At 62.0% G+C, this 15,121-nt stretch overlaps 1 protein-coding gene across 1 annotated transcript; it reads left to right on the top strand.

Moving 5' to 3' along the window:
• The first annotated feature begins 10,120 nt into the window (after positions 1 to 10,120).
• On the top strand, positions 10,121 to 14,624 carry NANOS3 (nanos C2HC-type zinc finger 3). The gene is made up of 2 exons (XM_055129579.1): positions 10,121 to 12,875; positions 14,323 to 14,624. The coding sequence occupies exons 1-2, from the start codon at positions 12,413 to 12,415 to the stop codon at positions 14,391 to 14,393; spliced, it is 534 nt and encodes a 177-aa protein (XP_054985554.1). The 5' UTR covers positions 10,121 to 12,412; the 3' UTR covers positions 14,394 to 14,624.
• The last annotated feature ends 497 nt before the right edge of the window (positions 14,625 to 15,121 follow it).

Raw genomic sequence — 15,121 nt, 5'->3', positions numbered from 1 at the left:
AGTATCTCGCCCACACGGCAGAGCCTGGCAAGCTCCCCGTGGCGTATTCGATATGCCAAAAACAGTAACAACAAGTCTCACAGTGGAGACGTTACTGGTGCCCGCTCGAGCAAATCGATGAGCAATGGCATGACAGTGATGATGATGATGTTTTTTTTTCTTTTTTATAGACTCACAGGTTTTCATGCTTATGTTTCAGTCATACAATGATCGAGTGCCCATGATGATGTTTTTGAGGGAGGGTGGAGAGCATGGTTAAGTACTGAGCACCTTGTCTCTACAGTTTATTGCTTTATATTTGGGGTGGCTTGGCGCCCCCCCCCCCGCCCGGCACTGCTGTAGCTACTCCTGGCTCTGCGTCCAGGAGGTCAAATCCAGGTGGTACTGCGGGGCGGGGACTCAGAGCCTGGTTTCCCGCAGGCACACTGTCCACTGAGTCCTTTCAGTGTGTCCCGGGCTGAACAGGGCAGTGTTTCTGAAAATCAAAATGTGAAGGTGGTGGGTAGGGGGCAGGCAGGGACAGTTGCCCATAGGAGGCCTCGGTGTGGAACCGATGCACATGGTCTTGTGTACTGATGAGCTGCCCAAACACCTCGGTGGGCGTGGGCCAGAGCACAGGGCAGGGGGGAGGGAGAAAGAAAGGGAGGGGGGAGAGATGGAGAGAGAGAGAGGGAGAGAGAGAGAGAAGGGAGAGAGAGAGAAGGAGAGAGAGAGGGAGGGAGAGAGAGAAGGGAGAGAGAGAGAAGGAGAGGGAGGGAGAGAGAGAAGGAAGAGAGAGAGGGAGGGAGAGAGAGAGAGAGGGAGAGAAAGAGGGAGGGAGAGAGAGAAGGGAGAGAGAGAGGGAGAGAGAGAGGGAGAGAGAGAGGGAGAGAGAGAGAGAGAGGGAGGAAGAGAGAGAGAGGGAGGGAGAGAGAGGGAGGGAGGGAGAGAGAGAGAGAGAGAGAGAGAGAAGGAGCGAGGGAGCACCTTACCAGCCTTGCCTCTGGACCCGCCTCTTCCCCCAGCACAGCCATTATGGCCCCCTGGGCGCTGACAGATGTGATCCCTAAACAAAATAAAGCAAAACACAAACTGCTGGCTGAGAGCCAGCGGCAGGGAAGGTGTCTGCTTTTCACACAATGGATTCCAGCTCAATTCCCAGAACCGAACAGGGGCCACCAACCCACCAGAAGGGCTCCTGAAACACAGAAGGATTTTACATTAAAAAACAACAGAAACAGTGGCTGGAGCGATAGCACAGCGGGGTAGGGCGTTTGCTTTGCATGCAGCTGACCCGGGTTCGATTCCCAGCATCCCATAGGGTCCCCTGAGCACCACCAGGAGTAATTCCTGAGTGCTTGAGCCAGGAGTAATCCCTGTGCATCCCCTGGTGTGACCCAAAAAGCAAAAACAAAACAAAACAAAAACAACCTGAGGGTGGGAGAGATCCTCTAGAGGGTAAAGCTCTTGCCTTGCTTATGCCCTACATGGGTTCGATCCATATTGTCCCCTGTACTGTCCCCCCAAGTAAGTCTGGGAGTAATTCCTGAGGGCAGAGCCAGCAGGAACCCCTGAGCATCATTGGGTGTGATCCAAAAAAAAAGGAAAAAAAAAGACTTTAGGTCTGGGATGTGACTCAGAGGAAGCTGAATGCTTTGCATGTGGGGACCTGGGTTTCATCCTTGGCACCACAAGAGAAAAAAAGAAAAAACTATTTAAAATAAAAACAGGACCAGCTGGGCTGGGACTGGGGAGAGGTGAGTTGTATGAATCACAGCCTGGACCTTTACGCCATGCATTCTTTAGTTGTTTTGGGGGTGATTTGAACCACACCCTGTGGTACTCAGGGGCTCCTCCAGGCACAGAGCTGCCAGCCCCAACCCCAAGTCACAGGCAGCCCTTACGGGTGTGACCTTCAAACCGAAACCAACACGAGCACCGGGAGATTACACGGGGACACAGGCGCTTGCCTTGCACGGGGCGACTCTTGCTCAGGGTCCCGAGTACCCCCAGGAGCCCGCTGTACAGCTCAGAACCAAGAATAAATCTTGAGCACCACTAGGGCGTGGTCCCGAAAAGCTCCCCCAAAAGGAAGCAAAGGAGGGGCCTGAGCGATTGTACAGTGGGATGGCGTTTGCTATGCATGTGGCCCACCCAGGTTCCATCCCAGGATCCCCAGAGCCTGCCGGGAGTGATCCCTGAGCACAGCGCCAGGAGGAAGTCCTGAGCCCCGCTGGGTGTGGGCCCCGAGCAAAATAAAGTAAGAAGTGAGGGAAAGGGAACCTCAGCTGCAGGCAGGCGCCCCTCCCGCCCAGCGCCCAGCCACCCTCTGACTCCCCGAAGAGACGGGAAGGTGGACCCAGATGAGGGTCCGGAGTCCAGGGTCTGTAGGGTGACAGGAAGGCAGGCTACAGTAAAGAAGTGCAATTTCACTTTCTCTGGGGGGGCTCCTTGGCAGGGCTCGAGGCTCGCTCCCAGTGACACCACCTGCGTGGGCCTGATGGCGCAGACTAGCCCAGGGCCGGCGCCGAGAAGCTGGCATCAAACCCAGGGCCTCAAGTGTGCCCAGCGCCACTTCCCTGTATCCGGGACGTGGGGGCGCATCAGGAGGTTGTGCTCAGGGATCACTCCTGGTGGTGGCCGAGGAACCACGTGCGGTGCGGGAAACTGAGCCTGGGTAGGCTTTGTGATTTTTAAGTGGGGGCAGCCCAAAGAGTCCTAGGGGAGGCCCCGGGGTCAGCAGAGGCCTGTGAGGCGGTCACTGGGTGTTTGGCGCAGGCGCAGTAAGTGTGGGTGCAGCGGGAGGGAGGGAGGAGCAGGATGAAACAGGATGGAGCTTGCCGGGTCCTGAGGGGCGCCAGGGGCTGACCTGGGCCTTTGCTCTCCCTCGCGTGGGAGCTGGGCCCAGGCGGTCCTAAAGAAGCTCACGCCGCCCTCTGGCGGCGGTCGGGGGAACAGGCGGGGCACCTTGTGTTTGGCACTGGGGGTCTTTTGTCGGTGGGTGGGCGGTTATTCTAGGTATAGATTAAGGCGCGTTAGCCAAAGGTGCCAGTAGGCTGCATTATGAGGGGGCTTGGGGTACGCCTACGCCCGCCGTGCCGGGGCCTACTTCCTGCCCCCATGCAGTCTCAAGGGTCCAGCTGCCTCCGGGATCCTGCATGAAGCCAGCGGTGCTCAGCCCACCGGACAGACTCCCTGCCCCCACCCCCATTTACTGAGGAGACTAGTCCCATCTTTCGTTTTGCTTGGGGGGGGCGGTGAGGAACCCATCGGACCTTCACCCATACCAGGCAGTGTTCTGGGATTGCGTGTCTGCTGGGACTCTGGTCAGAGCACAGACTGGCGCGCAGGAGCCGCCTGGACACTTCCAGGAACACCCCAAACTGGATGTGGGTCTGGGCTCTGGCAAGTGTGGCCCCAAACCTCCCAACAGATAAAGTGAAAGAGAAGCTTCGGCCGGGACTGTTTGTAGAGACGCGCTTGCTGGTCTGTGGTCTCGCCAAGGGGCCTCTGCCAACTCCCAGATCCGGCGCTCCTCGCGCCCACCCAGCCAGGGCCTGTGGGTACAAGTATGGGGGGGCTGGCCCCCTCCCAGCCAGGGACCACCGCTGGGGACCAAGTCAACCTGCTTTGGTGTTCACAGAGCTAGGAAGGCCTTTCTGCTTCACCCACCCATGGGCCCGGACCCCGCTGGGTCCTCATGAAGCCTCCCCCAGCAGGCCACGGGGTGCCACGGGGTTGGGGAATCTGGGGAGTGGCTCAGGAAGAGCCCTGCTGAGTCACAGCCGGCCGGGGTCCCCCTGAGTCAGCACTGGCAGGGGCCCCAGGACCTGGAGAGCCTGTGGGGGTGGTAACACTGGGGCATTTCCCCCCCCCACCCCCGTGGTGGCCCCTCCCATCCTGTCTGGTCTCTCAGGGGACAGTCCGTGGACTCCAGGGAGGGTTGAGCTGGTCACTGGGTGTGACTCCAGAAACTCTCCTGATTTGACCCACTCGAGAATGTGGGGGCTGCCCCATCTCTCCTGCATGGCCTCCCCAGCCAGCGGGGGACGGGACAAGCAGTGACTGGGGCTTGATCGACAGTGCTCCTTCCAGGGGCTGCAGAGATAGGACAGCGGATCCAGTGCTTGGCGGGCTCGATCCTTGGCACCCCACTGGTCCTCCAAGCCCCCTTGAGTTTAGAACCAGGAGTGAGCCCTAAGCACAGCTCGATGTGCTCCCACCTTTCTTGGGGGACAGTGGGCACTGAGTGGTGCCTCCAGCCAGAGGGGGGTTTGCTGGAAGTGGCTGATCATGCCTGCCCCAGGCAGCTTCCCCCCCCCACTCCCGCCCCAAGCAGCTTTAGGCAGTCCGGCGTTAGACCTTGCTGCCCCCTACTGGCAGCCCCAGGCAGCTCAGCTAGTACGCTCTTCTTGGGTCCTAGAGAGAAACGACACGACACGACACCACCCCTTTCCCCCTTCCCCCCCAAAAAAAAGGCCTCTCCCTAAGTAAGGGCAGTGGGTCTCAGACTGGGAAAAGGCACAGGTGAGTGTAGAGGGCAGGAACTTGGCTGTGGATGTGGCCCACCCGATTTGAGCCCAGTACCCCGCAGGGTTCCTGAGCAGTCGGGAGTCGGCCCCGAGCACTGCCAAACCCAAAAAGGACCAAGCGGAGAATGAATGAGTGAATGCTGTGCACTCCACAGCACCCAACCCCCTTTCCAGTTAGAAAAGGGGCGTTCCGGAGGGACAGAGTGGATGGTCCCACGAGGGGCCCCATTGCCAGTGTCTCGTCCTCGTGGGAGCAGGCACAGAGCAGCGGGCTCCAGGCTCTCAGTGTCCTATGCATCCTCCCTCCTGGGGCTCAACCAGAAAGCAGGAAGCAGGTGGGCATGCAGGAGAAACTGAGGCAGCAGCTCAAAAGGCTGGGGCACAAGTTTCGTATGGGGGAGCCCCAGGTCATCCCCGAACACCACCCTGTGTGGCCTTGACCCCTCCCCCAAACAGAAAATAAACTGAGGCAGAACATGGAGTGTGGGGGGGTGCTGGCAGGTGGGGGTGACTGCCACCACAACACAAGGGTTAAGGTGGTGAGCAGGGGTGGGGCCCCCAAGGTTTCTCAGGACCCCTGGCAGCAGACAGGGCAACTCGATAAATCAATAAACAGGAGAAATGTGTTGGCTGGGGCGGGTTGGTGGGCGGTGGCCACGGGCAGGGAGTACAGGGTGTGGATGTTGAGGTGGTATCACCTGGGGGGCCACCCCTGTGGGAACCTCCACTGCTGCTTCCCTGCAGTGTCCATGTTCTTGAGTGTATACCTCTGTGTACCTGTGTCTATGTGTGTAAACCCGTGTGTACATCTCACTGTCCATGTGTCTGTGTATCTGTGTACCTCTGTGGTCTGTACCTGTGGATGTTTGTCTTCCTGTGTCCATAAATGTATGCACGTGTCTGTGTATCTGAATAAATTTAAGTTCCTGTGTCTGTGTACCTGTGTGCATATGTCTGTGAAGCTGTCTGTTCCTGCGTCTATGTACTTGTGTGCCCATGTGCACGTCTGTGTATCTGTCTAATCCTGTATGTGTTCCTGTGTCTGTGTTCCTGTGTATGCCCCCGAGGATGACTATGGGGCCCCCAGGACAGACTGAGCCCCAACCAGTGCACCCCCTTCAGGTCCAGTGCCCGAGGCAGATGGTGTCAACTGCTGTGTGTCTCTGGGGCCCTGTGTGGTGCAGGTGCTAGGTCTTGGGGGGCTGTGGGACGCTGGCCTGAGCCTGACACACAGTGTGTATGCTGTGTGTGATGCTGAGATCCTGCGGCTGCCTGGGCCACTGGGGGTGTCGGTGTCTGTGGAGACTGGCGCGGGGTGCCCTGGTCCGTCTCACCCCCTCCAGGCTATTTCCGTCCCGGCCGTATTTCTGGGTCCCAGCTGGTGTGGCGGTCTGCAGAATCTGCAGGAGGCCCGCCACCCTAAGGGTACTCCAGCCGGCTGGTGCTCCGGCGCCCCAGCCTGTGGGGGGCCCCTTGTCCCCCGGGGGTGCGCCCCCAGCGCCCCGCGCGCCCTTCCCGGTGCCCGAGGTCTGCGTGCCTTTGTGCGCGCGTGCTCCTGGGGTGCCTCTCGGGCCCTGGCGGGTGCCCGCCCTCGCCCCCGCGATCCCCGCGCGGTCCGGGACAGCGGCGTCCCGGATGGGGGGCGCGGGGCGCGCACGGCTGCGGCTGGACCCACCGCCCGGCGGGGCGCGGGCAAGAAGGAGGGGGCGGCGGCGGCGGCGGCGGCGGGGTGCGCGGGCACGCCGGCGAGACGGGCGGGCGGCCGGGAGGCGGCGGCCGCGGGTTCGAGCCGGCGCCCGCGCCCCGCCGCCCCCTCCCCCGGGGAGCCCCCGCCCAGCTCCGGCCGAGCCGCCGGAATGCGATTTCCCGTGCCGGCGCCGCGGCTCGGGGGGCTTTTCCGGGCGTGTTTGGAGAGAAGCGGGGGAGCGCGGCGGCCCCGGACGAGGTGAGCGCGGGCGCGGCGGGCGGGGGGCGCGGCGGGCCGGGGGCCGCCCGCGGGGAGGGGGCGCGGCGGGGCGGGGCGGGCTCGCGGCAGCCCCCCGCGCACCTGCTTGCCGCCCGCGGGGGCCGCCCCGGCCTCGCCGCCGGCCCCTCCATTGTTGCGGCGGCCGGGAAGGGGGGCGGGGAGGCCCGGGCCGCGTCTCCGCGTCTAGCCGGCCGGCCCCGGGGGCTCTCCGAGCCCCGGCCCCCCCACCCCGCCCCCCGCCTCCGCGGAGGACGAGGCCCCCCGAACCGGGGGCGCCGGAGATGGGGGTGGGGTGGGGCTCGGGGTCAGGCCGAGAGGTCCCCGCGGGGCGGGAACACCGCCGGGGCGGGCGGCGGGGGGCCGGGCTCCGGACACCTGGTGGGGGGCAGCGCGGCGGCCCGGAGACGGAGCGCGACGGGGAGCTTTGTTCCTGCGGACCCCGAGCTCGCGCGCCGGGGGCCCCCCGGCGCCGGGGGAGCGGCTGCGGACGGCGCGCGCATGCGGAGGGCGCCCCCGGCCAAGTTCACGGGCGCGCGGGCCTGACCGGAGGCCGATCATCGCGCTCGGCCCGGGATGGCCGGTCCCCCGGCCGGCCACGGCTGTCCCCAGGCTTATCACCTCCGCGGGTCTCTATCCGGCGGGGGAAGGGGCCGCTCCGAAAAAGGGGGGCTATAAAAAGGCAAAATGGCCCCAGTCCCCCCTGCCGGGGAGCCCTTTTTAAAGGCCTCAGGACCCTGCCCTGAGGGCCAGCAGGGGAAAGGGGGGGTGAAGACACCCCCCTTTATTGGTGGTAGGAACTGATAAACAGCCCCCCAGGCCCCCACTGCACTCCGGGGGTGCTCCATGTCCTTTACCAGCCCCTCCTCAATGCCCGGAATGCTGAGTCCCCAGTTTCCCAGAATGGCGGGTCGGAGCCCCAGACGCATGCACAGTAGGACAGAGATGCACACAGTAGGACAGAGGTGCTCAGGGCTGGTCCGTGTGGGGCCCTATCCTGCGTGGGGGGCTGCCACCTGGGAATCAGCTGCCACCAGTGGCCACAGCAGCTAGACACTTGTTCCCATCTGCATCCTGGATGCGCCCTGCTCAGAGGGCTGTCACCCCAGGTGACTACAACACCAGGGGTCAAGTGCCCTACATCGGACACGCTCTTAGGCACAAAAGGAAGCCGGATACTGCCCAGGCCCTTTCCTCCCCCATACATACCTGCAAACACATACAAACACACGGATACCCTACACACATGCAGCCCCAGGTCCAAACACTCCGACTCCACCAAACACAATGACAATCTTGAGGCCATTTCCACAGATCCACGGTGGCCCACGGTTGGCAGGCCCCTTCTGGACACCATCCCTTGCAAACAGAGCTAACCCTGCAGCTGTCTCCATCCCACCCTGGCCTGTCCCCCAAAACACGAATGACTCAGGAACTTGGAGGCACAGCCCATCGTGGCCCCTGGGAACTCACTGGCCCTCGTCTCTTGGGGTGAGGTGAGGGTGCGGGGGGGGGGGGTGGTGACAAAGACCAGTCAGTCACCCCAGGTGACTCTGACGCTGCACACCCCCGCACGGGGCTCACACGATCACCCACAATTAGCCTGAGACGCACCCACGGCGCCAACAAGCGCACACAAACACCCACAGCTCAGACTGCAGACAGCCTGCACTAGCAGCCCCCACCCAGCCCCCAAATAACCATAGGGACTCGGCCCCAAGCCCACGGCAGTACCCCCCCCCAAGGATGCCCACTGGCTGCAGACTCAACATTTGGACTTGAATTTCTCCAATGACCCCTGCGAACCCCTAATTTCCCCCTACCCTGATGGAGACTTCTGCTTTCCCCAGCCCACTGCTTGAAGGGGCCAGTTCCCGCCCCCAGGTTGGGACTGCCTGACAGGCGGGCACACGGGCAGGCACCAAGGGAAGTGGGGAGCCCCTGGCTGCTGTCTAGACAGCCTGAGTGCCCCCCAGGACTCCACGTGGGGAGCCCCGTGGGCGCGTTGCTGCTCGCCCCATAATGGGCCCTTTGTCTGCCAGGCCCTGACTCGGCCTGCCCCCGCCCCCCACGGGCCTGTACACGTATCAGGGCAGGCTGGCACACTGGGGGGTGGGGGAGTCCTCAGGAGGGACCATACACCCATGCAAGGGCCCAGCCTCTGACCCGTGCCCCTTTCTCTCCTGCCCCATCCTGCCCTTCAACTTGCCGGGCTCGCCCCCCTCCACCCATTGCCTGCCCATCTGGCTCTCGGGGATCCCCCCCATTCCCAGCCCCCCACTGGCGCCAGCTGCCGAGCTTCAGGAGTGGGTGGGGCGAGGCCCGAGGCATCTTGGCTTCTGGAAGGCCCGCGGATTCATGCCACTATTTTGCCCCCTCCCCAGGCGGGCTGCACTGGAGGGCTGGGGCGGGCGCCCGGCCTAACACCGGGGCCCGGGTGTTAGGTAGCCGAGACGGTTCCCCGCCTCCCACCCCCTCCCACCCTGGCGCGCCAAAGCCACACCAGGTCCCGGTCTGCCCCCCAAGAGGGCCCCAGGACACTTGGGAACAACTGCCTGCCTGTCGCTGGGGGCACAGTGAGTCCCCCCCCACCTCCGCTCGTGCAGCGGCCGAAGTGGGGAAAGGCGTGCAACTCGTCGAGACGACCCCCACAGACGCAGCACAGCGAGGGGCGCTGGCAGCCTCAGACCCGAGCCCCGGGACAAACCGGAAGGGCGGGAAGCGTGCACTGACGGCGGCAGACAAAGGCAGACGGACCCCGGGTGGGGCCCGCGCCGCCCCGCCCCGCCCTGGCGGGGGAAGGTCCGGGCCGCCACGCCCAATGGGAGGGCCCGGGCTGCACCTCCTCCCGCCCTCTGGCGCCAAGCCACGCCCGGATGGGCGGGCCCGAGGGCCGCTCTTCCAGCTCCGCCCAATAGGAGGGCCCGGCGCGCACCTCCTCCCGCCCCCTGGCTCCAAGCACGCCCCGAAGGGAGGCCTCGCCCCGTCCAATAGGAGGGTCCGGCCCGTCTCGCCCCTGACGCTAGGACACGCCCCCGGCGCCTGCTTTTCTTCACCTTCCTTAACCTGTCTTGGGATCCCCTTTCTGGGACCTCTTCTTTGTGGGTCAAGGTCAGGCCACCCACGGAAGCTAGAAAAGATGGGACACCGAAATTTGCTGTTTGAGAAGGGGCTCTGGGCCACTCCCTTCCACCATATGGCAAGATGGCACCCCAGTTTCGGGGTCACCAAGATAAGTCTTTCTGGAGTCCCACAAAAGTGTGGCACAAATACATAGACCCTCTGTTCCCTGCCTTTGGATATAGATGGGCATCTTGATAAGCGGGTGCGATGTTTGTAACGCTTTATTCATACTGTTGCTGTTCGTATTAGTAATAAACCGTATTATAGCCTATATTTTACAACATGCCCTCTGAATTCACCCCCCTTCCCTTGATCTAGAAATTCTTAGGGTCACCATCTCATAGGTGGAGACCCTGCATACTCAGTCCCTTGGTTGGCCTAGATATGCCCCTCCAGGTTTACCCAGGGGGTTGGAATGGGAGGGAAGGGGCATCACAAGAACTGAGGGGGTAGGGGTCAGTGGGTTGGGGAATTCTTAGGAAAAGATCTGGGGGTGGGATCTAAGGATTCTAATTTAAGAGGGTATTTTTTTTTTTGAGGGGGGTTGAGACTGGGGATTGTCTATGCGTGGGCTGTAGAGAACCTGAAAGGCTTGGGGTCGGAGCCATGGTACAGCCATTAAGGCGCTTTGTATGTAGCTGACCAGGGTTCTACCCCAGCCTCCCATATGGCCCCTCCAACTCCACCTGCGAGCAATCCCTAAGCGCAGAGCCAGGAGTAAGTCCTGAGCACAATAGAGTGGAAGCCCCCCTATCCCTGACCCGCCCCCCTGAAGGACAGATCTTGGCTGTACATGAGATGGTTTGGACTTCTAGTGCCTTAGCTGGTAGCTTCTGCGGGGCTGGGGCTGAGGAATTATGAATTGTCTACTCTGGGACTTTCTATGGTTCCCTGAACTGGTGAGCTGACACCTCTGCTTTAGGGTTATGGGGGAACCCTTTGTAAATATGCCCTTTAATAAAATTAGGGGACTGGAGGTGCAATTCGCCATCCCGGCACCCTCTGCAGGTTCTAACAAAGGTGGGGCCTGGGGTGGCCTCCCTGTCTCAAGCCTGGCACCTTGGGGGAGGGGGTGTGGCCACAGGCCAGACATAGCTGCCCTAGGGGTCAACTTTTAGTTCTGAGGGGGTGACCCCTGGAGGGCCCCAGGGTCAGACCTTCGAGCCACTGTTGCATGGGGCTTTGCCTGTCTGGGTCTCAGGCTGGGGGTGAGGAGCAAGCAAGCCTGCAAGCTGACCTTGGTCCAGTAGCCTGGGGAAGTGGAGACCCCAAAGCAGCAGACAAGTCATGGGGTCGGGGCAGAGACATGTAGCCCCCTGGACTCGGCAGTGGAGACTGGGAGCATAAACAGGAGACCAGAACAGGTGGGACCCAGGGAAGCAGGAGGGGGTTACATTGTATTAAAATCACTTGTTTATCTGGGGTACAACTAGGCCCATGCCCCCTGGGGGGCCTGGTCTCCAGACTCCTGGGAACCCCTCCTCCCGCCCACCACACTGGTGCCCTTTGGCCCCTCTCACACACAATAGAAGCTCCCACCTGTGGCTGCAGGCGCTTTGGACAAACTACCCGGAAATGGAAAGAAGCACTCCACCCCCTCATCCCCTGCTTTCTCCCATTCCCAGAGCCCGCAGACCCCCTCCCTTCCCTGCCCCAGCCTCCCTGCCCCCACCCCCACCAGGTGGGGTCCCCAGGAGAAGTTGCCAAGGGTCTGGGGGAACATTCAACCTGTCGGTGAGTTTGGGCAGCTCACGCAAACCATCGACCGTTGAGTGGACCCCGAGGCCCGGAACTGCCATCCACCTGTGGCGAACCCCCCACTTTCTTGGACCTGGGAGAGGTGTGGGGGGAGGCCAGTCCCTCCCACAGCGAAGGTCACAATCAACATTCATTGTTGTCGGTGGGTTGTGAGGACTGAGCAGACCCACCGAGGGATGAATGTCACTGTGGCTGCAACGGCACAGCGGGGTGGGGGGGATGTACCCCAGAGCCATCCTGGTGTCCATCAGGACCCCAGGATTTGGGCTGGATTTGGAGCAGAGGGGCCGCTCTCTGGCTCTGCTAACACCTTTTCCTAAAGGGAGTGGTGTGAATGAAAGTGTGGGCTGAATGAGTGAAGAATAATGTGCTCTTCTCTGGAATGCAAACCTGAGCCCCACTTTCCCACTGCTGCCCCCCCCCCACACACACACACTTGGTCCTGATATCCATCAGTTTGGCTTCTGGGCACACCCCACCTAGCCCGGGGGCACCCCTATGTGTATTGGCAAGGGGCAGGGCTATGGGATCTTCCTTCCACCCCTCCTCTCCCTGAAATAGGGGTTCACCAGACAATAGGTATAAAAGACCCCACCTCAGGCCCTTGCCCTCTCAGCTGAAGCCCCCAGGCTCCCTGGCCCCGCCCCTCCCTGTCCCGGGAAGGAAGGAAGCAGTTACTAAGTTGCAGGCTCCTTTAGTGCTGGTCTGGGGGCTGCGTCAGCCAGCCAGCCTCCCCTTCACCCCATGGGCAGGAAGGCCAGGCCTCCCACGGAGAAGGACAGACCTCTCAGAGCCATCTGGGGGGGTTAAAGCTTCCCAGGAACCTAGTGTCTTGTTCCCCAGCCCTGAGCTGTTGCCCCTGGCAGGTATAAGCCCCCCCCAGGGACAATATCTGCTTTGCAAGCCCCCAAGTGACAATTACGAACCTCCCACTGGCTGCTCCTCCCCAAGCCCCTGGCAGAGGGAAGGAGGGAACTGACCCTGCAGACGGGTCTAGAGGTTGGGAGGAAGGTAGCACCCAGTCTTTTCCTGCCTCTTCCCTGCTTGCGTCCCAGCCATGGGAACCTTCGATCTGTGGACTGACTACCTGGGCCTGGCCCGCTTGGTGGGTGCTCTGCGCGAGGAAGAAGAGCCCAAGGTCAGGCTGGCCCCCCAGCCAGAGCCCGTCCCGGCAACAGGGCCCCCGAGGCCCTGCCCGGAGGCCTCCCCAGTGCCTGAGCGCCTGTGTTCCTTCTGCAAACACAATGGCGAGTCCCGGGCCATCTACCAGTCGCATGTGCTCAAGGATGAGTCAGGCCGGGTGCTGTGCCCCATCCTCCGAGACTACGTGTGCCCCCAGTGCGGCGCCACCCGTGAGCGCGCCCACACCCGCCGCTTCTGCCCGCTCACCAGCCAGGGCTACACCTCCGTCTACAGCTACACCACCCGCAACTCTGCCGGGAAGAGGCTGGCACGGCCCGAGAAAGCCCGGATGCAGGACGCGGGGCACCGCCGAGGAGGGGCAACTGCCGGAGGTGAAGGTACCTGTGCAGGTGGCTGGGTGGGGGGCCACCCCTGTGTGTGTGTATCCTTGCCCTTGGGGGGTTGGCTGGGGAGAGGCTCTCAGCCCTTTCAGAAGCCAAGCTCTGCCGACAAGCCCCCCAGGGCACCCTGGAGTTGTGTGGCTTGAGGAAGCCTTTTGGTGCCCGAGCTTCCACTTTTGTCAGTTGCTGCTCCTGCTTGGGGGTTCAGCCCTGGCTGAGCGGTGTTGGTCAAACGTAAGGTGACTGCACGGAGAGGGGGCAGTCGGGGTCCCCAGATGGCTCCTGACAGCCTCGTTCTGTTCCGTGCAAAGTTGTGAGGGTACACCAGTGTGCGTGTGTGCTGGCTGGGGGTGCTGCGAGGTTTGGGGTGAGCACAAAGGCCCAGGCCCTGCGTCTCTTTCCCGGCTTGGCACGCAGGAAGTGTCTAGACCAGCTCAGCTGCTGTTAAGGACTGATGAGACAGCCTGATGGGGTCCCCCAGACAGAAGGGTCAGGAACCTGGGGAGACACTGTGGGGTGCCTTGGAGCTTGGGGTATGTGGATCAGTTCTGGGGCCTCTTTCTGCTCAGCCTGCCTCTCTAAGGGTCACCCCAATCTTGCTCACCAAATGCAGGTTCCGGCTGGGGCTAGAGCAAGTCTGGAGTCCCCTGTGCCCTGTGGATGAGCAGGCTTGGGGTTATTACTAGCCATGCAGACGTTCTCTCCTGGGCTGTAGCACCTTCATGGCACAGCCATGTGCTTGCTCTCCATCTGGGTGTGGGTCCAGAACCCCCACCAGGCTGGGAGCACTTGGTAGGAGGGACCCCTCTCAGTAGATCCTTCAAGTTGCACTGTGAACATTTGTTGAAATAGACTCTGAAGACAGTGCTCCCTGTGGGGTTGGGTGAGAAACTTCCCCCAGGATGAAGATTATAAACTGGGGAGATCCCCGTTCTTACTGCCAGGGAAAAAGAACATTTGGCCTACCGGAGCCCCTCCACCCCCATCAAGGAGGAGGAGGGGTAGGCACCCGTTCGAGCTTGGCTCAGAAAGACTGCCTGACAGCATTTTGGGTGTCACAAATTCGGGTCCCCCTCACCAGCGAGTATGGAGACCGGATCCCATCCACAACACCCCCAAATTGCCCACCCCCACCCCAGCAGGGGCCAGGAGGGAGTCCTGAGTGTGGAGCCAGGAGTAACCCCTGAGCACCGCTGGGTGTGGCCAAAAAGACAAAAACATTCGGGGTCCCCAGGCCTTGTGTCTGGCTAGGCAGGCTGGGTGGGTCCGACTGAGTGCTAGCCTTAGGGTTAGAGAACTGTGTCAGGGCGCTGTTCCGGCAGCAGCCCCCAGGTGGCGCCAGAGCCCAGCAGGTGGTGGCGGCCGGGGGCGGCATTTGGACTGGGGTTCTCGGTGGTTTTCTCACCGTTTTTTCTATTCTGCCCCCCACTGCGCGGAAACACAGGTCCCCGAGGAGCCGGCAAGCCTTCTGGACATCCTGGACCCTCTTCCTGCTGTCCCTCCACTTCCACCTAGGAGGCCGCGGCGGGGAGCCGGGGCTGCCCTCTTGGCTGGAGCAGGGGGCTCCAGGCTTGCTGGAGGCTGGGTTTCAGGGACCTGCCCCCTCCTGGGCCCTCTGCCTGGGGGTCCGGCGAGGGATGGGGTGACCGGCAGAGTCTGGGAGGGGGAATGTGGTCCTCAGACACCCTGGACTTCCTCAGCCCAGGGTATTCTCCATATGCTCAATAAACACTTACGATGGATGCACATAGACCGAGTGGGTTTGGGATGAGGTTGTGGGAACAGCCTGGTGGGCAGAGGGCGGGCTGAGCTCTGGCCCCACCGACTTCACTTTCTCACATCCCCTCCAGTTGCTGTTTCTGTTTTGGACTTGGGGGACCCTGTGGTGCTGGGGGTGGGACCTGGGGCTCCAGCCTTCTTGGTCACTTTGAGCCTCCCTCAGCCCCCTCTCCACCTCCCAGTTGCTGTTTTGATTTTGGGTCTCCTGGGGTGCTGCTGGGTAGGTGCCCTGAGATTGTTTCTCCCACCTTGGGAGTCTCCCCTAACACCCCCTACACTGACACTTGATTTGGAGAGAGAGTCTGATTGGACGGGGGTGTCAAGAAAATGAATGCTAACCCCTCTCTGCAGTCGTGCTCAGCCCAGGCCGTCACCCAGTGTCTGAGGCAGGAGTGGGAGATGGACTGTGGAATCCTGTCCCAGAGGACACTGTGCTTGGGATAGCCCTTGCCCTGTCTGCCTCC

This window comes from Sorex araneus, chromosome 2 (assembly GCF_027595985.1).
Source record: "Sorex araneus isolate mSorAra2 chromosome 2, mSorAra2.pri, whole genome shotgun sequence".
Taxonomy (NCBI): domain Eukaryota; kingdom Metazoa; phylum Chordata; class Mammalia; order Eulipotyphla; family Soricidae; genus Sorex; species Sorex araneus.
This window is presented reverse-complemented; position numbering and strand designations above follow the sequence as displayed.

Coding starts and splice junctions, on each gene's coding strand:
- NANOS3 (XM_055129579.1), top strand. CDS start 12,413: ATGGGAACCTTCGATCTGTGGACTGACTACCTGGGCCTGGCCCGCTTG. Junction 12,876..14,322: donor GGCAACTGCCGGAGGTGAAG/GTACCTGTGCAG, acceptor GCGGAAACACAG/GTCCCCGAGGAGCCGGCAAG.